This window comes from Bos grunniens, chromosome 14 (genome assembly GCF_055505025.1).
Source record: "Bos grunniens cultivar Pamir isolate PY7600 chromosome 14, Bosgru_T2T1.0, whole genome shotgun sequence".
In the NCBI taxonomy this organism is placed as follows: domain Eukaryota; kingdom Metazoa; phylum Chordata; class Mammalia; order Artiodactyla; family Bovidae; genus Bos; species Bos grunniens.
The window spans coordinates 21,193,504-21,219,645 of NC_141178.1; the positions used below are offsets into that span (position 1 = coordinate 21,193,504).

The window sequence follows — 26,142 nt, forward strand, 5'->3', positions numbered from 1 at the left end:
TTCCAGAATGCACAGAGGACAGAAGAGGTTAGAAAAAGATAATTATCAATGCGAAGTCAAGAGTGACTTCTACCACTGAATGTTGCTTAGCCTCCTGAACCTCAGTTTTCTCATCTGTGAATGGGGCAAGCAGTTGTTGTTCTGTTGCCAAGTTGTGTCCAACTCTTCGTGACCTCAAGGACTGCAGCACGCCAGGCTTCTCTGTCCCTCACCATTTCCCTGAGCTTGCCCAAGTTCATGTCCGTTGAATCAGTGATGCCATCTGACCATCTCATCTCCTGTCGCCCTCTTCTCCTGCCTTCAATCTTTCCCAGCATCAGAGTCTTTCCATTTCCACAGGCTTGCCAAGACGACAGAGTGTGTGTGTGAAAGACTATTTGGTTCCTGGAGTTTTGCAAGTTTTATCACTCATTATGAAGCAGGGGTTCTTAAGTTTTGAGTCATGGGTCCCTGGGATGATGTATTCAGAGGTAGTAGGATCAATGCTTTGAATCCGATGATACCTATGATTCCTTCTCATCTCCCTTATCCCCTCCACCCCGCCCCCAAATGTCATCTCCTAAAAAAGAACTTGTCCATGGTGCCGGGGTTTGATCCAGGTGTTCCTGGACCCAATGTCTCTACAGTGTTCAGTTAAGCCGTGCCATCTCCACGCTGTCCTCAAAGCCTCCACCTGTGTGGTTCGCTGACCTCGGCAACACCGCCCTCCCCACCCCCCCTCCCCACCTCCCCCGGCTCCGCCGGCCACCGATCCACGCTGTCTGCACAGCCCCGCGAGGGTCCCGGCGGGCTGGGCGGCCGCAGGACTGGGCGGGCTCGGCTGTCGGCCCGCCCCACTTCGGGATCGGGGTGGGGGCTCCGACCTATTACTGGATGGAAACTCTGGTGTCCGGAGGGGCGGGAGGGAGAGGGGGAAAAGAGGGAAGCGTGCGAGTGAAAGGCGCATTCATGCAACCGGCGGTGGTGGCCTCGGAGCGCGGCGGGGCCAGACTGTGATCACGTCGTCCCGGCTCCCGGGTCTCTCCTCTCCAGCTCCGAGCGTCCCGGGGCCGCCGTGCGCCATGCGCCCCCAGGGCCCCGCCGCCTCCCGGCGGCGGCTCCTCGGCCTCCTGCTGCTCCTGCTGCTGCAGCTGCGGGCGCCGTCGAGCGCCTCCGACACCCCCAAAGGGAAGCAAAAGGCTCTGCTCCGGCAGAGGGAGGTGGTGGACCTGGTGAGTCGGGTGTAGGGGACAAAGCCGCGGAGCAGGGCCAGGGAAGGGGGTGGGGGTCTTGCGTGCCCCTGGGGGGGTCCCGCTTTGTCTGAGTCTGCGGGTAAGAAAGGACCTGGGCTCTGCGGATGGTGGAGTCCTGGAACTCGCAAGGGAGACTGATCTGAGAGGGCCATCGTGGACCTCAGATGCGCCGTGGGTTGGGTGGGACGCCGGGAGTACAAGGAGTCGCCCAATAATTTCTGACCTCTGCGCCGCCCCCCCCTCGGCCCCCGCCCCTAGGGAGAGAGGGTTTGGGCTACAATGAGAGTAGAATAAGGAGCTGGGAGGTTAGAACGTAGGCCAAGGAGCTGTCAGCGAGACCTTGGATTCGCTAATCCCCTGGGTGGGCCTGGGCCAGGGACTTGCAACGTGTCCTTTGTTGGGGCTGGTGGCCACGTCTGCCAGCGGGATAGAATAACAACCCTCACCCAGTATCGGTCCAACTCTTTGTAACTTGATGATAGTGAGTCATGTTGGGTCAACTTCCTAGGGAGTATGTGCTGCAGTTTACTTTGTCACAGCTGGGCCAGAAATAGCTCAGAGGGTTTATGATCAGAAGAGAAAATGAAGGGGCCCAGCACTAGCCCTCCAAGGACCCATTTCGTTGTTGTATTTAGGCAGATGGTCAGTCAGTCTTTCCAGACAAGCTGGGTCTTCAGGTGCCCACAGGTAGGAGCATGACAACTGAACGGAGGGATCAGACAGTTTCCAGGAGAGCAATAAATAGCCCAAGTTCTTTCTTTCTTTGGTGGCCCCCATGGCATGCAGTATCCTAGTTCCCTGACCAAAGATGAACTCATGTGCCCTGCACTGGAAGTGGGGAATCTTAACCACTGGACTGCCAGGGAAGTCACCCAAGTGATTTCTGAGGGGCTAATCTATGGGCAGGTCTGTTTGCTTAAAGCTCTTTCCTTCTAAAAGTCAGCAAACCCATTGGAGGGCAGAGTGGTTTTCTGCCCTTGTAGCAAGAAGGATCCTTTCAAAACGATCACATTCCTTGGCATATAATAAACTTCAGTCATTGAGCCAATATGGGTTATACAATCATTGCAGGACATAAAAGGGGCATTTTTTTTTTAATTTTAAAATAAAAACAAACTGTTTTGAATTTTTTAAGTTGCCATTGTAAACTGAGCTAATAAACCAAGCTCCCTGGCAGCTAGTTCTATGCCAGATTCACAAGCTCAGGAAAAAAATTCCTGCCCTTCCACACTGCACTTTTTGGTGATGTACTATGTAATTTTCCTCCACAAAGCAGACTATGTGTTCAGGGCTATAGTTCTATTTTGAGTGTCTAAATTGTTTTAAACTGTACCAAATGAATGTGGTTCATGTGCAGTCTGCATTTTACGAGTCTGTAGTTATGATACACAAAATACCCTTTTTCCCCATAAAGCTAGCAATTTTTTTTCCTTTCCCTCCAAGGATTTACAGAACCTGAGGTTTCCCGCAACTCTAGCCCGACTTGGAAAAGTTTATTGTGCAGCCAGGCTCAGGTGCATCCTGTAGATTGGATTTGGTTTTGCTGGGGGAAAAGAATCCTCGCAGTCATTAAGGTTTCAACAGATTCTATAAAGCAGCTTCTTTGTACAGGGTCTTTCAAAGCCTTCCTTTCAAGCGTCCAGCAAGCTCTGCCCCCTGGTGGCCAGTGAAAGAAACAGGGGTTCATTCCGCAGACCTTAGTGGAAGCCCTGCCTGGTACCGATCATGTGCTGGGTTAGCATTTCAAAATGAAAGAAGACAGATTAATACCTGTGGAATCGAATTCAGTAAATTATGCGGTCTCTCAATGCAGTTTTTTAGATAAAAAAGGTGAATAAAAATTCTCAACCATAGCACAGTTGACTTTTGGAGCCAGGTGATTCTTTGTTGTGGGGACAGTGCTGTGCATCTGGCATGCTTAGCAACATCCCTACCATCTTGGGCTTCCCTGAAAGCTCAGTTAGTAAGGAATCCGCCTGCAATGCAGGAGAACCCGGTTCGATTCCTGGGTCAGGAAGATCCCCCGGAGAAGGGATAGGCTACCCACACCACTATTCTTGGGCTTCCCTGGTGGCTCAGCTGGTAAAGAATCCTCCTGCATTGCAGGAGACCTAGGTTCGATCCCTGGGTTGGGAAGATCCCTTGGCGAAGGGAAAGGCCACCCACTCCAGTATTCTGGCCTGGAGAATTCCATGGACTGTATAGTTCATGGGGTCGAAAAGAGTCTGACACAACTGAGCGACTTTCACTACCATCTACCAAGTGCCAACGGCAATCCCTCCTTCCCAAGTCCTGACAACCAAAAACGTCTTCAGACATTGCCAGGTAGCCTCTGTAATCCAGGTATCCAATTTTGTTCCCCGTTGAGAATTTATATATAGAAAAATAAGATGTGTAACATCTTCCTCTCAGGGAAATAATAGTGAAAAAAAAATTTTTTTTAAATACCAGAAATGTTATTATTTCCCCCTTCCCACTTGAAATCTGTGTCTGAATATTGCATATATCTGCTACTGAAAGTAACATATCTACTAAATGAAAATTAAAGTATATCTACAAAATAAGATTAATGTATATCTATGAAAAAAATGAAAATTAAGCATAAAATAAACCAAACTATAATGTTTTGTACTTTGGCATGTCTTCAGATACTTTTGCAATTTTGTTAAATACATTTCTTATTTCTCTGGCAGCAAATACATAGGAGTGTCTCTCTCTCTTTTTTTTTTTTGCCTAAAGTCAGGAAAATATCAGTGGTTGAAGTCACAAAAATCATTTAGCAAAGTAAAATTCAAATTGGTGACCTGAGGAGATTGACCAGCAAACATTAGATAAGAAGGACCTTTTCCAGGTAGTATTATTACTGACTTTTTAAAAACATGTTTATTTATTTGGCTGTACTGGGTCTTAGTTGCCATGTACGGGATCTTCCATGTTTGTTTCGGCATACGAGGTCTTTCGTTTCGGCATATGGGATCTAGTTCTCGGACCAGGAATCAAACCCAGGCCCTCTGCATTGGAAGCTCGGAGTCTTAGCCGCTGGACCACCAGGGAAGCGCCTGAATTTTATAATATGACCATATCTAATGCTGGATGCTAAAATTCAAAAATAAGATTTGAAGTTATTTTAATATGTAAGGAATATTGATTTTTTTGTTGTTGTTCTCGCTGGACAATAGATTTATACAGAATGATAGTATCAGATCATTTATACAAATAGGGATTGTTAAAGTAAAATTTTAAATAAATTGGGTTTGGGGCTTGAAGGGTCTAATAAATGGACCAATTCAGGGATAGGCATGTGAATTAGGCAGATGGAGATGCAGTTTTACCACTGATGCAACTGGTTTGCTGTGTGTGGCTTATGGCTTATGTGTGTTAGCTGGCAAGTTTGCTAATGCTCTCTTCCCCAGGTCTGGTGCCCTGGGCAACTGCCTCACACAGTCTTGGGGGAATAATAAGAAAAATCATGGCTGCAAAATACAATATTTAGTGTGTGCCAGGCACTGCTCTAGCACATTTTATGTATCATCTCACTTAAATCTCCTACAAGGTAAGAATCTTTATTATTTTCCCCTGCATTTTAGATAAGGAAACGGGCATTGAAGTGTTAAATGACTTGTCCTATCTCACATAGCTTGTAAGTGGTGGAGCCAAGATTAAAATCCAGAGAACATGACTCTAGAATCCATCACTTAACCTCTATATCGTATTATTGCACCACTCCCCAAGAGAGAGAGAGAGAATCATAGCCCTGAAGAGTTTGATAGGGGCTTCCCTGGTGGCTCAGTGGTAAAGAATCCGCCTGCCAATGCAGGAGACACAGGTTGGATCCCTGATTAGAGAAGATCCCACATGCCGCAGAGCAACTAAGCCTGTGCACAACTGTTGAGTCTGTGCTCCAGAGCCTGGAAACCACAACTACTGAGCCTATGAGCCACACATACTGAAGCCTGTGCACCTAGAGCCGGTGCTCCGCAACAAGAGAAGCCACTGCAACGAGAAACCTGGGCGCCTTAACTAGAGAGTAGTCCCCACTCGCTGCAACTAGAGAAGAGCTTGCACAGCAATGAAGACCCAACACAACCTACATAAATCAATCAAGTTACCAAAAAAATTTTTGATAGATTACTGTTCCCCTCTAAAGACTAATGGACACTTGCAATGAAGTCATTTACTCCTACTCCTTGGCAGGGTAGGCTAGGTGGATTTGGAAGCCAGAAGTGTTCCCCTAGTGACACTTCCTCCACATGAAAATAAGAGGAGAAAAAGGTTTGCTTATCCAGCTTAGAGACATTGCCAGTATGAAATAAATATTGAGTTAAGATATTATTTTATAATTATATCTCTAAGAATTTATCTTAGGGAAATAACTCCAAAAAAGAATAAAGCTATGTAGATAAAGATTTTCATTATGATAGAACAAATAGAAATAGCAATCCCAAACTAGTGCAATGTTTGCATAAAACTGTAGTTCTGAAATCTAAGTCCCTTTACAATATATAGGGTTAGAAGAATAAGCGTTATATCAAATTATGCTCACTTTGGAATACAGCCATTTAAAAATTATGTATACTTTTTATGAGCAGTTGGAGAAGGAAATGGTAACCCAATCCAGTATTCTTGCCTGGGAAATCCCATGGCCTGGTGGGGTACAGTCCATGGGGTCACAAAACAGTTGGCCACGACTTAGCGACTAAAACAACAATGACAATGAGCAGTAGGGCAAAGCAGACAAATGAAAACATTTTCTCTTCTTTTTTGTTTGATTGTGTGTGTGTGTGTGTGTAAAGTCTGTGCAAAAAAAAAAAAAAAAGAATAGGAAAGAAATTCCATTATTTTAGGAATACCTTTAAAAATCAGTTCTTTATGTATATGGGACTTCCCTGGTGGTCCTATGGTTAAGACTCTGAGCTTCCAATGCTACAGGTGCAGGTTTGATCCCTGGTCAGGGAACTAAAACCACATACACACACACACACACACACACACACACATTGACTTATCTGGAACACCGGCAACTGGTTCCCGTTGAAGGGATTCTTGACTCCTAGGGCTCAAAATAAATGCAGTTCTAATCAGACTGAGTCTTTGAATCTTAGGTGGTGAGAGATTTTCCCCCTTTCTTTTTTCTGCTGCAGTACAATGGCATGTGCTTACAAGGGCCTGCAGGGGTGCCTGGGCGAGACGGGAGCCCCGGGGCCAATGGCATCCCTGGTACCCCTGGGATCCCAGGTCGAGATGGATTCAAAGGAGAGAAGGGGGAATGCCTGAGGGAAGTCTTCGAGGAGTCCTGGACGCCTAACTACAAGCAGTGTTCATGGAGTTCCCTGAATTATGGCATAGATCTTGGAAAAATTGCTGTAAGTCTAGTCTGAATTATTTTAAAGTTGAAATAAAACTTAAAGGTTTTCATAGTTGAGTGATCATTTTAGGTGAGATTTTATTTTATTTTTCCTAAAAGACAAAAAATATTAAGGAATGGGTACCATGTCACTTTCAACTTAGAATTAATGAAAAAATTGATAACTTCAGAATTAATTGTATAAAAGTATTTCTAAGACAAATATGTCACTAAATTATTTCAACCCTAAGAACACTTAAAATAACTTACTCTTTTTTTTTTTTTTTAATGGAAACTGTCTGTGTTGGACAGTAAGTAACTTTCCAATCTTGTCCTAAAGTGAATTTAAATTAATTCAAGAAATTCTGCTATGGTTCCAGACATAAAGGTGGAAAGAAATCTCCAAGAAATTCCTGCATGATTGGAATTATCTAGAGGTGGGAAATCCAGTGGTATTTGTCCTTAATCGGGATAGCAGATTCGGCTTAAAATTCTTTGGCCTAATGGGAGTAGAATGGACCAGAGATGTACTACAATGATCATTTAAAATTATTCAGCAATATTTAGGGAGAATAATTACTTTGTTCAGTGTTTGCTTCCAAAGTAACTGGCAAGTCCCTTGGATGGCATAGAGTTGAAGCTGGTGCCATTTCAAGCCTCTTTCTTCTTTTGCTGATCAACTCTATACATGGTTCCATATCCACAATATATTATTCCTTGATATTAACCACTACTGCTGCTGCTGCTGCTAAGTCGCTTCAGTCGTGTCCGACTCTGTGCGACCCCATAGATGGCAGCCCACCAGGCTCCCCCGTCCCTGGGATTCTCCAGGCAAGAACACTGGAGTGGGTTGCCATTTCTTTCTCCAAGGCATGAAAGTGAAAAGTGAAAGTGAAGTCGCTCTGTCGTGCCCTACTCTTAGCAACCCCATGGATTGCAGCCTACCAGGCTCCTCCGTCCATGGGATTTTCCAGGCAAGAGTACTGGAGTGGGGTGCCATTGCCTTCTCCGATTAACCACTACTACCACCAGGCAAATAGAAGAAGTTTTATTTCCCAAAAACGCTCAGGTTCTAAGTAGCAACCTGTATATTATCCTTGCTCCTCATCTCAGCTCTTTAATATCTGCTCTGTTACTTATAAAAATGTTTGAAATGATCTCGATTGGATTTCTGTGTGATAGAATATCCATTTAGCTTTCATAGTTTGGGGACTATGACCAGTTATACTTTCATATATGATTTCTTAGAAAGCATTTTGTTAGTGTTGCCTACTTCTTTAAACACTTGACATTATAGATTGGTTGCTTTTTTATAGTTCATCAAAATTAAAAACTTTCCCTATCGACTCTGAATTATTAATATGTTTCCAGTTTCCTTTTGGTGGTCAGAATGGGTTTGGGAGCCTTTTGCAAGTAAAAGTGAGTAGCACCAAGAGTCAGTAGGCAAATTTTGCAAAGACCAATTAGAGGAAAAAACCCTGGGTCTTATCTTTGTGTCACAGAGTTAAAGACTAAAAACCCCGCCTGCACTTTACTCCTGATACTGTTTTCTGGTGCTTGAAAAGAAACAGGTCAGAGTAATATATTTGGGCAGTGCTAGCCTAGAATGTAAGGGAGAAGGCAATGGCACCCCACTCCAGTACTCTTGCCTGGAAAATCCCATGGAAGGAGGCTCCTGGTAGGGTGCAGTCCATGGGGTCGCAAAGAATCAGACACAACTGAGCGACTTCACTTTCACTTTTCACTTTCATTCCTTGGAGAAGGAAATGGCAACCCACTCCAGTGTTCTTGCCTGGAGAATCCCAGGGACGGGGGACCCTGGTGGGCTGCTGTCTATGGGGTCACACAGAGTCGGACACGACTGAAGCAACTTAGCAGCAGCAGCAGTCTAGAATGTAAGTTCCATGATGGCACGGATTCCATTTTGTTTACTGCTGTAATCTGAAAGCATCCAAAATATAGGAAATAATTTTGGAAGAAAAAGAAAAGTAAATATATAGATTGGTTTAGTCTAAAATTCTGAAAACTGGCTGTTTTTGTAAAACTGAGAGATACCCTCAATGGAGTGAATAATTCTAAGAAAGCCATAATTCAATTTTCTTAGAGTTTCTAATATCAGTGTCTCTTACCATCTTGCAGAGAACTGGTTTCCCTCTGTAAAAGCTGAGCTTTTTAAATGTACTTTGGGGAAAAGAATAGTTGAATAAAATTCACGATACAGTTTGAAAGCATCTTTTAAATTAAAAATGAAAATGCTAATTAAACCCTATTTCTGTGTTTGTGATAGGAATGTACATTCACAAAGATGCGTTCGAACAGTGCCCTAAGAGTTTTGTTCAGCGGCTCACTTCGGTTAAAATGCAGAAGTGCATGCTGTCAGCGCTGGTATTTCACGTTCAATGGAGCTGAGTGTTCAGGACCTCTTCCTATTGAAGCCATAATTTATTTGGACCAAGGAAGCCCTGAATTGAATTCAACAATTAATATTCATCGCACTTCTTCTGGTACGTAGAATAGTGGCGTTGCACAATGTGCCTGAGATCTTTAGAGAGCAAAGATTAGTTTTGAGTCCACTGTAATGGTAGGTCATCACAGGTTTTCTGTGTATAGTTCTCCACCCTGGTTGCACTTCAGAATTTCCTGTAGCTCTTTTTAAAAAATATGTGGATGCCTGAATCCCATCTCTGATCAACTGCATCAGAATCTCATGGTTAGAACCCAGCCGCTGTATTTTTTCTAAAAAGATCACAAGGTTGAAAATCACTGAATTAGATGAAATGGTAAAATAGCCAGTATTGCCATAGAGCAGTGGTTTTCAACCTTGTCTCTACCTTGTGTTCAGTTGGGGAACTTTGAAAAATCGCCGTGCCTGGGTACCACTCTTCTATGGAGTCTGACTTAATAGGTCTGGTTGCATCCTAGGTGGCGGGACTTCCCAAGTCTCTCCTGGTTATCCTAATGTCCTCCAAGGTTGAGAACCACTGGCATAGATTGATAAAGAGGCTGATTTCTCTGCCTTGTTCTTTAAAATAGTAGGTACAGTCTGCTGCATTTGTAAGAGAGAACTTTTCTATATTGTTTCTGTATTCTCTGCTTGCTTCTACTGGTATGAGAGAAGGGACATTCAATTAAACCAGTGGTTACTTAGGCTTTACTTAGTTACTTCCAACCTTTTTCACCCTTCCAATTTGCTTCAAATGCCGAACGACCGTAGAGCGGGTGACATTGAGTTGAGCTCGGCAACTTCTTGGGAAGCTGTAAGAGGATCATCAAAGCTGGTCATGGTCAATTTCCGATGGCTGGCCACTGCACTCCTCATCTTCAAGGCTCTCATCTCCTTTGCAAAACTTCTTAAACCACCACTGCACTGTATGATCATTAGCAGTTCCTGGGCAAATGCACTGTTGATATTGCAAGCTGTCACTGCTGCTTTATGACCCATTTTGAACTTGAATAAGAAATTCACTTGAACTGCTGTTTTGTTAAAAACAAAAAAAAAAAACCTTGCACTTCGCTGGTGGTCCAGTGGTTAAAATGCCATGCTTCCTATGCAGAGGGCACAGGTTCCATCCTTGGTCGGGAAGATCCCATATGCCTCTCGGCACAACCAAAAAAACCAAACAGACAAACAAAAAAAATGTAAAACTGTTGGGGTTTTTATGTTTTTTTTGGGGGGAGGGTTGATTTGTTTCATTGTATTTTAAGGTTCATTGATAGAGTTTAGAAGCCAGGAAAAAGTAGAAGGGGAAAAAAACTACCTGTTAGGTTGGTGCACACGTAATTGCAGTTTTGGATCGTGAATTTTACATCATTATAACTAGGCTCAAACACATCTTTATTAATCAAAATAGGGACCATTATAATCAATACATTTTTGCCAATGAGAAACAAGTTTGTTTATTCCTTTAGTGTAAAAATCTGTGCTTTGAGATTTGATGAACTCTTGGAAAGCATTTTTTTTTTTTTGCCTCTTGCTGGTTGTGGAAGTGTTTACTCTGCAAAAATTCTAGATGCTTGAAGAAGTGGTAGTAGATTGGCAAGAGGTCAGGTAAATATGGCAGATGATGCAAAACTTTGCAGCCCAATTCATTCAACTTTTGCAGTGGCGGTTGTGCAATGTGCAATCAGGCATTGTCGTGGAGAAGAACCGTGCCCATTCTGTTGACCAGTGCCAGCTGCAGGCATTGTAGTTTTAAGTGCATCTCATCAATTCTTGGGCTTCCCAGGTGGCTCAAATGGTAAAGAATCTGCCTGCAATGCAGGAGACCTAGGTTTGATCCCTGGGTTGGGAAGATCCCCTGGAGAAAGGCATGGCAACCCACTCCAGTATTCTTGCCGGGAGAACTCCATGGACAGAGGGGCCAGATGGGCTACAGTCCACGGGGTCACAAAGAGTCAGACATGACTGAGCGACTAACACTTTCACTTTCATCAAGCATACTTCTCAGAGGTAATGGTTTCCCCAGGATTCAGAAAGCTGTAGTGGGTCAGACCAGCAGCAAACTACCAAATAGTGACCATGACCTTTTCTGTAGTGCAAGTTTGGCTTTGTGAAGTGTTTTGGAGCTTTTTCTCGGTCCAACCACTGAGCTGGCCATTGCCAGTTGTCATATACAATTCACTTTTCCTCCCACATCACAATCTGATTGAGAAATGGTTCGTCGTTGTTGCATAGAATAAGAGAAGATGACACTTCAAAAGTGACAATGTTTTAAATTTTTGGTTAGCTCATGAGGCACCCACTTATCAACCTTTTTCACCCTTCCAATTTGCTTCAAATGCCGAACGACCGTAGAGCGGGTGACATTGAGTTGAGCTCGGCAACTTCTTGGGAAGCTGTAAGAGGATCATCAAAGCTGGTCATGGTCAACTTCCGATGGCTGGCCACTGCGCTCCTCATCTTCAAGGCTCTCATCTCCTTTGCAAAACTTCTTAAACCACCACTGCACTGTATGATCATTAGCAGTTCCTGGGCAAATGCATTGTTGATATTGCAAGCTGTCACTGCTACTTTATGACCCATTTTGAACTTGAATAAGAAATTCACTCAAACTTGATTTTTGTCTAACATCATTTCCATAATCTAAAATACGTAAAATACACTACAAGTAATAAGTGATTGGAGAAGGCAATGGCACCCCATTCCAGTACTGTTGCCCGGAAAATCCCATGGATGGAGGAGCCTGGTGGGCTGAAGTCCATGGGGTTGTTAAGAGTCAGACACGACTGAGTGACTTCACTTTCACTTTCCACTTTCATGCATTGGAGAAGGAAATGGCAATCCACTCCAGTGTTCTTGCCTGGAGAATCCCGTGGACAGAGAAGCCTGGTAGGCTGCAGTCCATGGGGTCGCACAGAGTCGGACACGACTGAAGTGACTTGGCAGCAGGCAGCAATAAGTGATTACTCTACATTCAGAAAATTAAGATCATGGCATCCAGTCCCATCACCTCATAGCAAATAGATGAGGAAACAAGGGAAACAGTGAGAGGCTTTATTTTTGGAGGCTCCAAAATCACTGCAGATGGTGACTGCAACCATGAAATTAAAAGACGCTTGCTCCTTGGAAGAAAAACTATGACCAACTAAGACAGCATATTAAAAAGCAGAGACATTACTTTGCCAACAAAATTCCGTCTAGTCAAGCGATGGTTTTTTCAGTAGTCATCTATGGATATGAGAGTTGGACTATAAAGAAAGCTGAGTGCTAAATAATTTATGCTTTTGAACTGTGGTGTTGGAGAAAGCTCTTGAGAATCCCTTGGACAGCAAGGAGATCCAACTAGTCCATCCTAAAGGAAATCAGTCCTGAATATTCACTACAAGGACTGATGCTGAAGCTGAAACTCCAGTACTTTGGCCATCTGATGCAAAGTGACTCACTGGAAAAGACCGTGATGCTGGGAAAGTTTGAAGGAAGGAGGAGAAGGGGATGACAAAGGTTGAGATGGTTGGATGGCATCACCAGCTCAATGGACATGAATTTTGAGTAAGCTCCAGGAGCTGGTGATGAACAGGAAAGCCTGGCATGCTGCAGTCCATGGGGTCGCAAAGAGTTGGATATGATTAAGCGACTGAATTGAAGAATGTCATTAGCAAAAGCGCATAAAGTGAGAAATGCACATTAAAATGATGTCTAACATAGCCACATTTATTTAAGAATGTATTCCAATATCTAATGGCAAAGTTCAACAATGCAAAACCACAACTACTTTTGCATCAACCTAATATTAATGTCATCACTCAGATACACCACTATCAGTATTTGGCTGCCAGCTCTTTTGCTTTCTTGAGTTGTTGTGTGTATGTGGTGTGTGTGTGTGTGTGTGTGTGTGGCAGGTGAGGTGTGGGAGTGACCTACCTTAACAGCACGTACTAGGGGAATCACAAGGTGTATATATCACTAGCTTCATTTCCCAGATTTCTTGAAAAAATTTCTCTCTGATCTTATACTTTAGAATGGAGAGGGAAGAGAAGAGATACCCTCACTGCTAATCAGAAGAAATATTTCAGCATTCTTAGGGACCCAAGCCAGATGGTCCCCAAAATTAATATAGCACATTTATTGCTAAGGAATCAAGGGCATTCCTTCCATTTTCTTCTTCAAATCCACACAATATCCTCAAGACATAAAGAAGATATTTTAACCTCTTCTCTTTGTACATAGAGAAGGCCCAGGAAAAGAAAGTACCCTGAGTAGGAGAATCAGTGTCCTGGTGAATGGAAACCAAGCCGTGCTCTCATCTCCCAAGACAAGGTTTGATCAGAATGAAAAGCCTCTTCACTAAGTTCTGTGCTGTAAAGGAAGACGTGCTTTCCATCTGAGAAGCAGTCACTAAAATTTTAAAAATTGTGGTATAAAATCTAAAATTTGATTAGAAAGTTGGTATGTGTTTAAATAGTAGTTGAATGCATCTAGAGATTATCAGACTCAGTGAAGACAAATACCATCAGATATCTCTAATATGTGGACTCTAAAACATGGCACAAATGACTGTATCTACAAAACAGAAAGCGACTCGCCAACATAGAGGACTGACTTTTGGTTGCCAAGGGGGAGGAAAGGACTGGGAGTGTGGGATTAGCAGATGTAAACTATTATATATAGGATGGATAAACAACAAGCTCCTAGTGGATAGCACAGGAAACTATATTCAGTATCTTATGATAAACCATAATGGAAAAGAATGTGAAAAAAAGAATGCGTGTAACTGAGTCACTTTGCTGTACTGCAGAGACTGGCCCAGCACTGTAATTTAACTATACTTAAATTTTAAAGATTAAATTATAAACTTCAAAAGATATGTTGTAAAGCAACTATGCTCCAAAAAAGTTAATAAAAAATGAAATCCATAAAAATAAATAAAAAACAGTTTATATAAGTAACTTACTTTCTATTATATTATCTTTAAAGTTTTTATGTTAATATCTTTCTATAATGTAAGCCCTCAGGCCCAGGAACTGTCGCCAATACATACACACACTTCATAAATTATTTAACATAGCATTTACTAACCACGTTGTAGAAACTCATTTGGTATGATCACTGGGTAAAATGTCAGAAGTAATTTGTTATTCGTAACAGATTTTGTCTTAAGATGAATTAAATGTTGCCTCAGTAGTGATTCACTTTTCTTGCACACCGATACTCTCTTGAGAGAAAGAAAAAGGATACACTTATATTTGCACATCAGAGGATGACATTAAGCCTTAAATATGCCCATCAGAGTTTAGGATATCATCTTACCTGGATCTAGGTGGAAAACAGGTTAAGAACCTTTAATTCAACATCTTTTAGGTGCTTAATAAGCTATTACTACCTTATTACAGCAAAAAATGTTCGTTTGTTCAAAAAACATTATTTTACTTGTTAAAGACCATAAAGTGACCATTTGACTCTCCCTGTGTGAGGATGATGCCAGACCCAGCCTTCTCTGACCTGTGGAGGGAAGAGAACACATTTCTAGGCCATGGGTATTGCGGGCACGCACAGCTTAGTTCTTCCAACTTGGAAAGGGTCTTGAACCAGAGACAGGTACCTGGATTCAGTGGGACTTGCCTTCAATTCACTGATGTCACAGCTGGTAGAAGCAGATTGTTTCAGGCCTACATCCCTGGGCTTTGCTTGAACATACTAACCTCAACCAGATAGGAAGACGATCCAGTCACATGCGATCATCCCCACCCACTTATGTGGCAGTACCTGTTTTCTTAAAGAATCTGCCAACCTGTGGTTCCTTTTTCCCCTGACACAGACATCAGAGGGGTACAACTTTTGCCTATTAAAATGAACAGTAGGGGGAATATTTTTTTAATGTTGGAGAAGAGGCTTGATAAGATGGAATGCAGGTTATATATATATTAGTATGTGAAAGTCTCGAGGACCTATGAAAAGGCACATGTTTATAAAGCAAAAAACAAAACACAGAGGAAAAACGAGATTTAGTTAGCTTGTTTTTTCACTGTGGAGGAATTTCTATGTAAAACGGGATTCCAGGTTGAAGGACTAGTATAATGATTATGCTAGGATTTCTTCTGACGTTATGGAAGTCCTTTATTCTACTTAGTACCATCAAGTATATATAGGAAAGGGCTCGCTTTATTTTTTTAATTCTTAAAATGAGACATTATTTTAATTACTTAAAATTTGATCTTTTATAAGGTGTTTTCAGTTTGGTCTGCTGATAGAAAATTACAATATGGAGGCTTCAGGTGTAACAGCTTGTCCCAAATGGTTACATAAATTACTGATTCAGCTTATAATCAGAATTGTATTTTCATCTTCCAGTGCTCTTTTCTTCAGATGGAAAGGTCTTTCTTTAAAAAAAAAAAGCTTACATATTGCATCAACATCTTTTTTTTTTTAAAGAAAATACAACTTTATTTAATTTTTTATATATATATTTTTTGGGGGGGTGCTGAATTGAGTCTTGGTTGTGGCACCCAGGATCTTCCTTTGTGTCATGTGAGATCTTTTGTTGAGGTGCACAGACTCCCTAGTCACGGCATGGGCTCCAGAGCACGCGGGCTTCAGTAGCTGCGGTGCAGCAGTTTACTTACCCTGGGGCGGGTGGGATCTTAGTTCCTTAGTGAAGGATCGAATCCTCATCCCCTGCGTTGCAAGATGGACTCTTAACCACTGGACCACCAGGGAAGTTCCCTTTCACTCCTAGTGGCTCGGGCTAAGATCCCGCAAGCCACGTGGTGTGGCCAAAAGAAAAAAAATAAATGTAGGCTTCCTTTGTTTAGTCATAAATAAATTACTCTTTTTGTTTTAGGTCATCTCCATAAGTAAACAAATTCTACCTTTATGGCTGAAACCTCAAAGAAAATTTCCTGTGAGCTTATACCATAGAATGGATATGTATATGTCTTTTTTTTTTTTTAATTTTTAAAAGATTACTTATTATTTTGGCTATGCTGGGTCTTCGTTGCTGTGTGGGCTTTTCTCTAGTAATGGTGCATGGGCTTCTCATTGTGGAGGCTTCTCTTGTTACAGAACACAGGCTCTCGGGACATGGGCCTCAGTTGCAGCACACGGGCTCACTGGTTGCGGCTTGTGAGCTTAGGTGCTCCGTGACACATGGGATCTTCCCAGACGAGGGATCGAACCCGTGTCTCCTGCATTGGCAGGCAGATTCTTCACCACTGAGCTCTCAGGAAAGCCCTGGATATATATTTAAATACTTATGAGCTAGGAAAATGAGAACTTATCTTTATAAGACCCTTATTAAATATTAGCATTTTAAATTTACTGTACATTAACTTGCTTTAATCGCTAGTATGCTAAAATGATAAAATTGAGCTGAGTTTTTGCCTTTTTATTCCAAAGAGGTTTGTAACTCTCATCTCTGTTTTGCAGTGGAAGGACTCTGTGAAGGCATTGGTGCTGGTCTGGTGGACATTGCTATCTGGGTTGGTACTTGCTCAGATTACCCGAAAGGAGATGCCTCCACAGGGTGGAATTCGGTGTCTCGTATCATTATTGAAGAGCTCCCAAAATAAATCCTTTCATTTTTGTTCCCTACCTCTTTTTTATTATACCTTTGAATGGTTCGTTTTAGTGACACCTTATATAATTTTTATGTGTACATTGTTGTTGTTCAGTGGCTAAGTCATGTCCAACTCTTTGCCACCCCCTGGACTGCAGCACTCCAGACTTCCCTGTCCTTTATTATCTCCCGGAGTTTGCTCAGCGTCATGTCCATTGAGTCGGTGATGCTGCCTAACCATCTCATCCTCTGCCTGTACTTTTCCTTTTGCCTGCACTTCTGAGTGAAGGAACATGACTAAGTGTGTTTACAGACCAAAGTGTGATTTCACACTGTTTTTAGATCCAGTATTATTCGTTTTCCTTCAATCAAAATTATAGTTTTGAGATTTTGTAGTTGATTAAAATACTTTCTTCATTTTCCCATTCCCTGAACCTGTAATTTGAAATGTTATTATGGTCTTCATTTCTTTCCTGTTCTCTTACTATAGCACTTTTTAAAATATAAAAGCTACCAGTCTTTGTACAAGTTGTAAATGTTCAGAATTGTTTTATATCTGTGAAATAAAACTTATTTCAAACAACCTTGCTATCTTTAATGTAATTGCTACTAAAAGGAGGGTTTCTGGTACTTTATATCTGGAAAGTTGAGGATAAGCCTGACTTTGTATTTATCCAATTAACAATCTTATTTTCAATTTAGTACATGTATAGTACTGTTCCATATTTTAAGAGATTCAAAGAGAAAGGAGGATTTATGTGCCAGGAAATATGTTAATACTAGCACCTTAGAAATCTTTATTTAACAAAGAGTAAAGGGCTCTGGCGATGACCATCAATGACCGGTAACATTCCAAAATAAGAGAAAGGCTATGTGTCCCCTAAGGAATGCACGTAGCACCACCCAGGAAGTTGTTTTGCAAAGAAAAAATCAAGCCTGGACCTGATTTAACCTCCAGATATAACCACTAAATTTTAGGAAATACAGGGGATAGAAGAATATGTTAATTGACATGTCAGCCAATCAGGCCTATGGAAAACTTGAAAGACAGCTGGGTTTCTTCAATATATTGCAACAAAAGAGAAAAAGGAAAACATGGATTGAAAGAGATTTGAGAGATACTAACTCATTTCAATGTTTGGACTTTATTTGGCTACTTGGGATAGTCATTTCATGGTGTAAAATAGTATTGTGTTTATTTTAAAATAGCGTTTATCATTTAGAGATACTGAAATATTCAAGATAAAGGGATATGATGTCTGGAATTTGCTTCAGAATGACCTTGAAAGGAAGAGTGGGTGACAGGAGGTCTGGATGAAATAACGTTGAAGATAGGTAGAAGTTGACCAAGGTGGGTAAAAATTGTGACACATGGAGACTGGGATTAAGGACATTTTGAGTGGAGACCAGAACATTAGTTAAGATCTCTTCGAATTGGCACAGATTGTGAAGACATTTGTATCCCATGTGAATGCCCACCAAAGGTCACCCACTGCAGAGGAGGCTCTTAATGACAAGGTGGACAAAATAACTCGCTGTGGATGTGAGTCAGCTTCTTTCCCCAGCGCTCCAGTGCTAGTTCAATAGACCACAAACAGAGAGGCTGTGGTGGTAAGGATGGAGGTGATGAATGGATTCGACAACATGGAATTTCCCATATTGAGGCTGGCCTGGTTAGTGTCAGTGCTGGGTGCCTAATGGGGCAACAGCAGAGTCCAAAATAAGCCCCTAATATGGCATCATTCCCAGTTACCTAAGTGCAGGCAGATTACACTGGACTTCCATCATGGAGGGGCAGAGATTCATTCTCATGGAAATATATATTCTGGATACAGACTGACCTTCCCCACTAGCACTACCATCCGTGGACTCACAAGAATGCCTTATCTACCATCTTACTTTCTGCACAGCATTGTTTCTGATCAAGAAACTTCATATCACAGCAAAGAAGAGCAGCGATGGGGCTTGCCCCATGGAATTAACTGGTCTTACCACATCCCCCCACCACCTGGAAGTGACTGGCCTAAACAAAAGGAGGAATGGCTTACTGAGGTCTCATTATGGTACCAGTTGGTAGACAGCATCCTGCAAGAATAGGGTTCTGTCTTATAGGTACAGTGTATTCTTGGATCAGAAAGGTGTTCTCGCTCCTACAGCCAGAATACAAGCAGCAGTAGTTGGAGTGGCTTCTCTCACTGTTACATCTAATAACCCATTTGCAGGCTTTTTGCTTCCTGTCCTGATAACTTTGAGCTCTGCTGGTCTGGAGATCTTAGTATCCAATAAGGGTAAGCTTCCACAGGGGACACAATAAGAGTTCCGCTGAATTAGAAGATGAGAAAGTGTTAGTCACTCAGTCTTGTCCGACTCTCTTAAGACCCCATGAACTGTATAGCCTGCCGGGCTCCTCTGTCCATGGAACTCTCCAGGAAAGAATACTGGAATGGGTTGCCATTCCCTTTTCCAGGGGATCTTCTGGACCCAGGGATCAAATCCAGGTCTCCTGCATTGCAGACAGATTCTTTACCCTCCGAGCCATCAGGGAAGATGAGACTGTGTATTTAAAATAACAGAAAATGTGTTTATCCCATGGCTTCTATTGATCAAGGACCTAGGTACAGGTTAGCTGAGTCCTCTGCTCAGGGTGTCACCACTCTGAAATCAAATTGTTGACTTAGGCTGCAGTCTCATCTGGGGCTCAGCGTCCTCTTCACAGCTCACGTGGTTGTTAGCAGAATTCAGGGCCTTGCAGCTGAGTGATTAATGTCCCTGTGTTCTTGCTGCTGCCTGAGGACAACTCTCAGCACCTGAAGTCACTCTCAGGGCCTTGCCATGTTCTACATTTTTTGGATTGTTGTGTTTGCATTTGTCTCCAGGTATTATTTCCTCTTTGATGTCTTCAATGACCTATTGGTTAGCATACTGCTTAGCTTCCAGGTGTTTGTGTTTGGGGTTGTTTTTTTTCCTTGTAGTTGATTTCCAGGCTCATAGCCTTGGGGTCAGAAAAGATGCTTGCTATAGAGTATGGTCAGGCCACTCAAGATGGTTGTTCTCTGGCTCTCTGTACATTCTCTGCTCAACCGGTCCCTGCTTTACTTGCATGACTCTTCAATCCTCTTAATTATAGGGCTTAATTAGTAACTGCCCAGGTGCTTGCTCTCTGCCCTATCTGCTGGTTTCCTTGGTAATTGATGAGCCAATCTGACGTCATTTCCCCCTATAACTAGTAGCCTCTTTCTCCCTGGAGTAGTGAGGATGGCTGCCAGCTAGCAGTCCTGTCTGCCATCTGCCATACACAGTGGTGGTCTAGGACCTTCCTTCAGACTGTAAGTTGCTCTGTCCAGTAAGTCACTGATGTCTCTGCTGCCCTCTCAGGATGAGGAAACCCTCGGGAGCTGAGATTAGGACACAAGGATGGGGGAAAAGAAGGCTGTGGGGGCGATTCCGAGGAGGCCACCCAGTAGCATTCGGGGCCCTGTGGCAGCTGTGTACCACGAGAGGTATCTTTTTCTTCTATCATGTTGATTATATCCTGTTAACCTCAGTCTTTTTCCAATTTGAAAGTAGCAGCCCCGTGCTCTTGGTTCATCTGACTGCACAGGGGTGGCTGGTGAACACAGACAAAATGCAAGGGCCCGGATTATCTACGAAATTCAAGGACACTCCCGACCTACCACCCCTAAACAATTACAGACACAGGCTTTAGGGTTTTTAATTCAGAGACAGATCTGTGAGTTGAACATGGCCAGTTACCCAGAAAGGTTTGGTTGGAGCCTATAGCAACTGCAAAATAGCAAGAGTGCCCTTGGGCTTCTGGTTCCAGGTAGAGCGTGATGGAACAACAGCTATATGCAGTCTATGATGTATTACAACAGATGGGAGACATTACCAAAAAAATACCTGATTCTTTGAGCTACACAAAAAACCACTATTCATTTATGTGTGACATATAGGGTCCCCATGGACATCAATAGTGACCAAGGAATCTACTTAATTCTTGTGAAGTTCAGGAGTGAAAGTGAAAGTGAAGGTGCTCAGTCCTGTCCGACTCTTTTCGACCCTGTGGACTGTAGCCCACCAGGCTCCTCCATCCATGGGATTCTCCAGGCAAGAATACTGAGATTCTCTAGGCAAGAAGTTCAGGAATGGGCCATTATAAATGACATACATGGGCATTTGCACCTGCCTTTCAACTCCACTGCTGCTGGGCTATGAATAGACTACTTAAACAAGAGTTGAGATGGGAAACTCACTCTCAGCACGTGGGCACATCCCAGGAGCAATCATCTCAGTGCCAAGGCCATGTTAACCCAGGGACAAACAGTCAATACCACTCAGGTTCAACTGTTGACCACTGAAGAACTGTTGACAACTATAGGTCAGGGCAATAACTCAGTTTTGCCTTTGCCACAGGATCTACCCCCAGAGGAACAGATTATAAATAGCCCTTGGGACTGGCAGATAAGTTCCCGGTGATTTGGGTTTACAACCTTGTTGGAGTCAGAAAGGGACTTATACCTGTCCTCTACCTGGTCCCACCTGGAAAAAGGCACTGTTATACTAACTCTGTGGTCTGGTCTGTTACACTGCCTCTTCAGTATTTGACACTGGTTAGTGGAAACAGTGTCAGACTTTATTTTTGGGGACTCCAAAATCACTGCAGATGGCGATTGCAGCCATGAAATTAAAAGACGCTTACTCCTTGGAAGGAGATTTATGACCAACCTAGATAGCATATTCAAAAGCAGAGACATTACTTTGCCAACAAAGGTTCGTCTAGTCAAGGCTATGGTTTTTCCAGTGGTCATGTATGGATGTGAGAGTTGGACTGTGAAGAAGGCTGAACGCCGAAGAATTGATGCTTTTGAACTGTGGTGCTGGAGAAGACTCTTGAGAGTCCCTTGGACTGCAAGGAGATCCAACAAGTCCATTCTAAAGGAGGTTAGTCCTGGGTGTCCTTTGGAAGGACTGATGCTAAAGCTGAAACTCCAGTACTTTGGCCACCTCATGCAAAGAGTTGACTCATTGGAAAAGACTCTGATGCTGGGAGGGATTGGGGGCAGGAGGAGAAGGGGATGACAGAGGATGAGATGGCTGGATGGCATCACCGACTCAATGGACATGAGTTTGGGTGAACTCTAGGAGTTGGTGATGGACAGGGAGGCCTGGCGTGCTGCAATTCATGGGGTCGCAAAGAGTCGGACATGACTGAGCGACTGAACTGAACTGATGGGCACTAAATATAGGCAGGTGGTACAGTATTACAGGCCAAGACAAAACCGTTAGGCAGAGGTGCCGTTATCTCAGAACGATGTTACTGTTTGTATTTGCTTAGTAGTTAGTAGTTGTGATCTTCCTGTATTGGGCCTGTTAAACATCTTGCAACTCATCCTGCTCTGAGTGAAGGGAATCTGTTTGTGAACTGGGTGACAATGATGGCCTTACCACAAAATGAGGTGATCGGTGAGTCTACAGCAAAAGGAGCTATTGTCGACCTCTGAAGTTCCCCGAAAAATTGACTTGCTAAGCACCTGACTCTAAAGCTTGCCTGCCTCTTGGATGGTCTGTATGGCATTTGTGGTATTTGGTTGCAGTGCACCTCTATCTACCTATCCTCAGGGATATTGCACAAGAGGGATGGGCTGAGATTATAAGGGTCACACATGTATGGGTGGAATGTATGACTAGGCAATTCAGGATGGCTGTTTGCTGTCTGTACATCTCCTCAAACAGGCCCTGCTTCACTCACATGACTATCCAACCCTCTTAATTATAGGGCTTAATAGTAATTGCCTACTTGCTTGCTCCCTGTCCCAGCTGCTGGTTTCCCTGGTAATTGATGAGCCAGTCTGACATTAATTCCCCCTATAAATGGTAGTCTCCTTCTTCCCCGAGTAGCAAAGACTGCTGCCACATCCTGTCTGCTGTCTGCCACACACAGTGAGGTGCTGCTCCAGGACCTTGCTTCAGATGTGTAAGATCTTCTATCAAATAAGACATTGATGACTCTGTTGCTATCTTGAGGCTCTTTCTTCAGTCCTGAGGCTGGGCAACTGCAAGACTTGCAGGCCTGCAGGGTACAACCCAATGTATGATTTAAATCTTCAATTTAGTGGGACTTGTTTTGTGGTCTAGCATGTGATATATCCTGGAGGATAGAACTTTTGTTTTTGGAAAACTTGCCTGGTTAGATAGGTTGGATCCACCCATGATAATATCCCTTTGGATTATAGTTGACTGATTAGGGACCCTAATTCCACCTGCAAAATTCTCTTTGCTATATTGTTATGTAATCATGGAGATGATATCCAACCGTATTTACAGGTCCCTACAACGTTCAAAAGGAAATTATACTGGTGTTTACCCTGGGGTCAGGAATTGTGGGGTCCCTCTTAGAATTTTGCATACCACATATGGCCACCTGACCCTCTTACACACCTTATACCACGAACCAAAAGGTGAAAAAGACTAATTTAACTGTAATGATCCCAATTATCAAAGGAAATTGGTTGCTACTATAATGGAAGCAAGGAGGACTTTGTCTGGAACCCAGGAGATTTTCTGAGGTTCCTCTCAGTACTTCCACGCTCACAGTAAAGGTCAATGAAAAGCTACAGGAACTGAAAAAAAGAAAGGCAGGGTAATTGAGGAGTCAGACCCTTCAGAAGGGAAGGATAGAGTCATTCTCCCTGGTAAAGAATCTAGGGCTGTGGGTTCTGGCTGGGGGCAAGAAAAACAGGGAATAAGCAGGTGAAGTGGAAGCTATAGACATCAACTCTGATGCCATGAACAATTACAGAAACCAGGAAGGGTAACTGCATATTTTCTGTTATTTGTATGTGCTTGTACATTCTAACCCTCTTCTACTTCCCATTTTAATTTTATATAAAACTAGGTGGAGGTCAACTTTAAAATATAGCCTTTAGTGGAACCAAGACTGAGATTGAAGCATAATTAATATAGGCAGCAGTGAATTCACTGACCATTGGGGTTTTGGGTCTTAATTGGGTGAAGGGCAGGGAGGGCAAGAATTTCACTTACTACAGGGTTAACTGTTTCTTGCTAAAAATGTAGTTAATTGTTGTGCAGGTATTGAAACAGGTGTAGAATGGTGCATATGAAAGTTGAGGAGTCAAAGGGGTCGACTGAACTGGTCATAAGCTTATGCTTCCTAGCTCTAAATTCTTTCTCCAGTTGCACACCCAGAATGTGCAGTCCTTCAGCTATCTTGCAGCCCCAGCCCAGGAGGCCTGGTGATCATCTTGCTAAGAGTCTTGTAAGAGGCACACCACATGCTTCTGGCCTCAGGCTGTAGCAACCTTCTGTCTCCCATCACACACACTCCCAAGCATGACTCCTGACTTTCTTGCCCACTGCAGGGTTGTTCCTGAGACCTTTCCAAGGCGGACAATGCCTGCTCTGGCTTACCACCTGCAGAAACATCTTGGCTTCCTCAGCAACCAGTTCACATTCCTTGGCTTGCCTGTGCCCTCGGTGATCACTGTTTATCAGATAATTCTAAACAAGTTCTGACACAGGCAACCTGGCAAACTCTCACCACCCAGTGTCATCTGCAAATACACATTTTCCAATGAAAAAAAGTCAACTAATGATCAAGTTTAAAAAGGAATTCTGTTTGAGCCAAACTGAGGAGTCTAACCCAGAAAGCAAATTCTTAGAAACCTCTGAGAACTGTCCCACCGGTTAGAAGTTGAAGGCATAGATACACATTTTTGAGACAAAGAATTGTACATCAAAATGACATGCTGATATTTTACATAAAATTCATGAAGGACATATAGTCTGGGTAAGCACAAACTAAGCGAGCAGCAAGTCACCACAACCCCCAGCAGAGCTGGAAAAGAACATTATTCTTTGGAGAAGTTACCTTGCTCGGGACTTCCCTGGCAGTCCAGTGGTTTCGACTTTGTGCTTCCGGTGCAAGGGGCACTGTTTCAATCATTGGATAAGGAACTAAGATTCTACATGCTGTGTGACACAGCCAAAGGTTTGTTTTTTTTTTTTTTTTAAGTTACATTGTTAGTGTCAGAAGAAAGAAGAAGAAAAAATTGATCTTTAGGGTCGAGCAGACACTCCTGTCTTTGAGCAGGTCTGGTTAATGTGTAATGAAGGCCTGAACAGGATTTTGGGTTTAATGTTTTTTGTCCTGCCTTTAAATTTGATTCCATCAGAGGTATGAATGCCAGAGAGCTTCCAAGCTTGGAACTTGTCAAGGACAAATGGATATGTTAAGTGTCTTTTCCATAAATATTAGTAAAAACTGTGGTGACCCAAGGACAAAAGAGCAGATAAAACCAAGGAGGGTCTTGGAATGCAGGAACAGGAAAACCAGACCCTTATTGTCCTTCCCTCCCCCATGTTGTAAGGTCCTCCTGAGCAGTATAACTTTCTCCCCTCCTACGCCATAGGGAGAAGGTATTTGCCTTACTCTTCCCCCCCACCCAGTATTCGTGCCTCATCCAATCAGCAAATGACCCGCAAGACCCCTATCCCACTCCTTGTACCCTGGGTATAAAAGTGGACTAAGGACCCCTGTTCAACGTCAGTTCTCCCCTGAGCGGGCCTGCTATTCTAATAGCGTCTCCTGTTCTAAAAAAACTTTACTTCCCTCTCATCCTGTCTCTTGTCTGGAAATTCTTTTCCAACCCGTGCATGGACCATGACAGAAAGGAGTTAGCCATACACCCAGGTGACATTGATTCGTTCCATTTGTCAGAAACCCAATTGGAGTCTAACCTCTTTTGTTATACTGTTGTACCTGATTCTGAAATTTTGGAATGGGAATGTGGGGTCTTTTTACTGAGTCCAAGCTCACTCTGCTTGCTACACAACAGGCCAATGCACCCAAGACTTGAGGTGTTGAGGCAAGGAAGAGACTTTAATTGGGGAGCTGGCAGACCTAGAAAATGGCAGGCTAGCACCTCAAAATAACCATCTAACTGGGGTGTGGATGCCAGGTTCTTTTATAGATCAGAGAGAAAGAAGCAATGAGGAACTAAAGTCAAAAGGCAGAATAGGAGGGAGAGGCAGTGGGGAAGTAAAGTGAAAGGGTCTTCAGTCTTGCAAAACATCCCCAAGAGAATGGTCAGCCTTTGGAAGGGGTGTGTTAATCTCTTCTATTCACAGGTTCAGTTCAGTTCAGTCGCTCAGTCATGTCTAACTCTTTGCGACCCCATGAATCGCAGCACGCCAGGCCTCCCTGTCCATCACCAACTCCCAGAGTTCACTCAGACTCATGTCCATCGAGTCAGTGATGCCATCCAGCCATCTCATCCTCTGTGGTCCCTTTCTCCTCCTGCCCCCAATCCCTCCCAGCATCAGAGTCTTTTCCAATGAGTCAGTTCTTCGCATGAGGTGGCCAAAGTACTGGAGTTTCAGCTTTAGCATCATTCCTTCCAAAGAAATCCCAGGGCTGATCTCCTTTAGAATGGACTGGTTGTATCTCCTTGCTGTCCAAGGGACTCTCAAGAGTCTTCTCCAACACCACAGTTCAAAAGCATCAATTCTTCGGCGCTCAGCCTTCTTCAGTCCAACTCTCACATCCATACATGAC

The 26,142-nt window shown here is 43.1% G+C and overlaps 1 protein-coding gene and 1 long non-coding RNA gene across 5 annotated transcripts; both read left to right on the forward strand.

Annotated features, from left to right (window-relative positions):
* Positions 1–730: 730 nt before the first annotated feature.
* Positions 731–17,151, forward strand: CTHRC1 (collagen triple helix repeat containing 1). 2 transcript variants are annotated; one of them, XM_086336247.1, is made up of 5 exons: positions 875–1,211; positions 6,374–6,595; positions 8,864–9,080; positions 15,855–15,914; positions 16,439–17,151. In XM_086336247.1, exons 1-4 carry the CDS (start codon positions 1,062–1,064, stop codon positions 15,869–15,871), a joined length of 606 nt encoding a protein of 201 aa, XP_086192373.1. In that variant the 5' UTR covers positions 875–1,061; the 3' UTR covers positions 15,872–15,914; positions 16,439–17,151. The 2 variants fall into 2 exon arrangements, with proteins under 2 accessions (XP_086192371.1, XP_086192373.1); XM_086336245.1 differs by lacking the exon at positions 15,855–15,914 and having other exon boundaries at positions 731–1,211.
* A 2,503-nt stretch (positions 17,152–19,654) lies between these two features.
* LOC147359176 (uncharacterized) lies at positions 19,655–25,201 on the forward strand. 3 transcript variants are annotated; one of them, XR_015140573.1, is made up of 3 exons: positions 19,656–20,068; positions 21,370–21,509; positions 23,948–25,201. It is a non-coding gene; the product is annotated as an uncharacterized LOC147359176 (long non-coding RNA). The 3 variants fall into 3 exon arrangements; XR_015140574.1 differs by having other exon boundaries at positions 19,818–19,894; XR_015140572.1 differs by lacking the exon at positions 21,370–21,509 and having other exon boundaries at positions 19,655–20,068.
* The last annotated feature ends 941 nt before the right edge of the window (positions 25,202–26,142 follow it).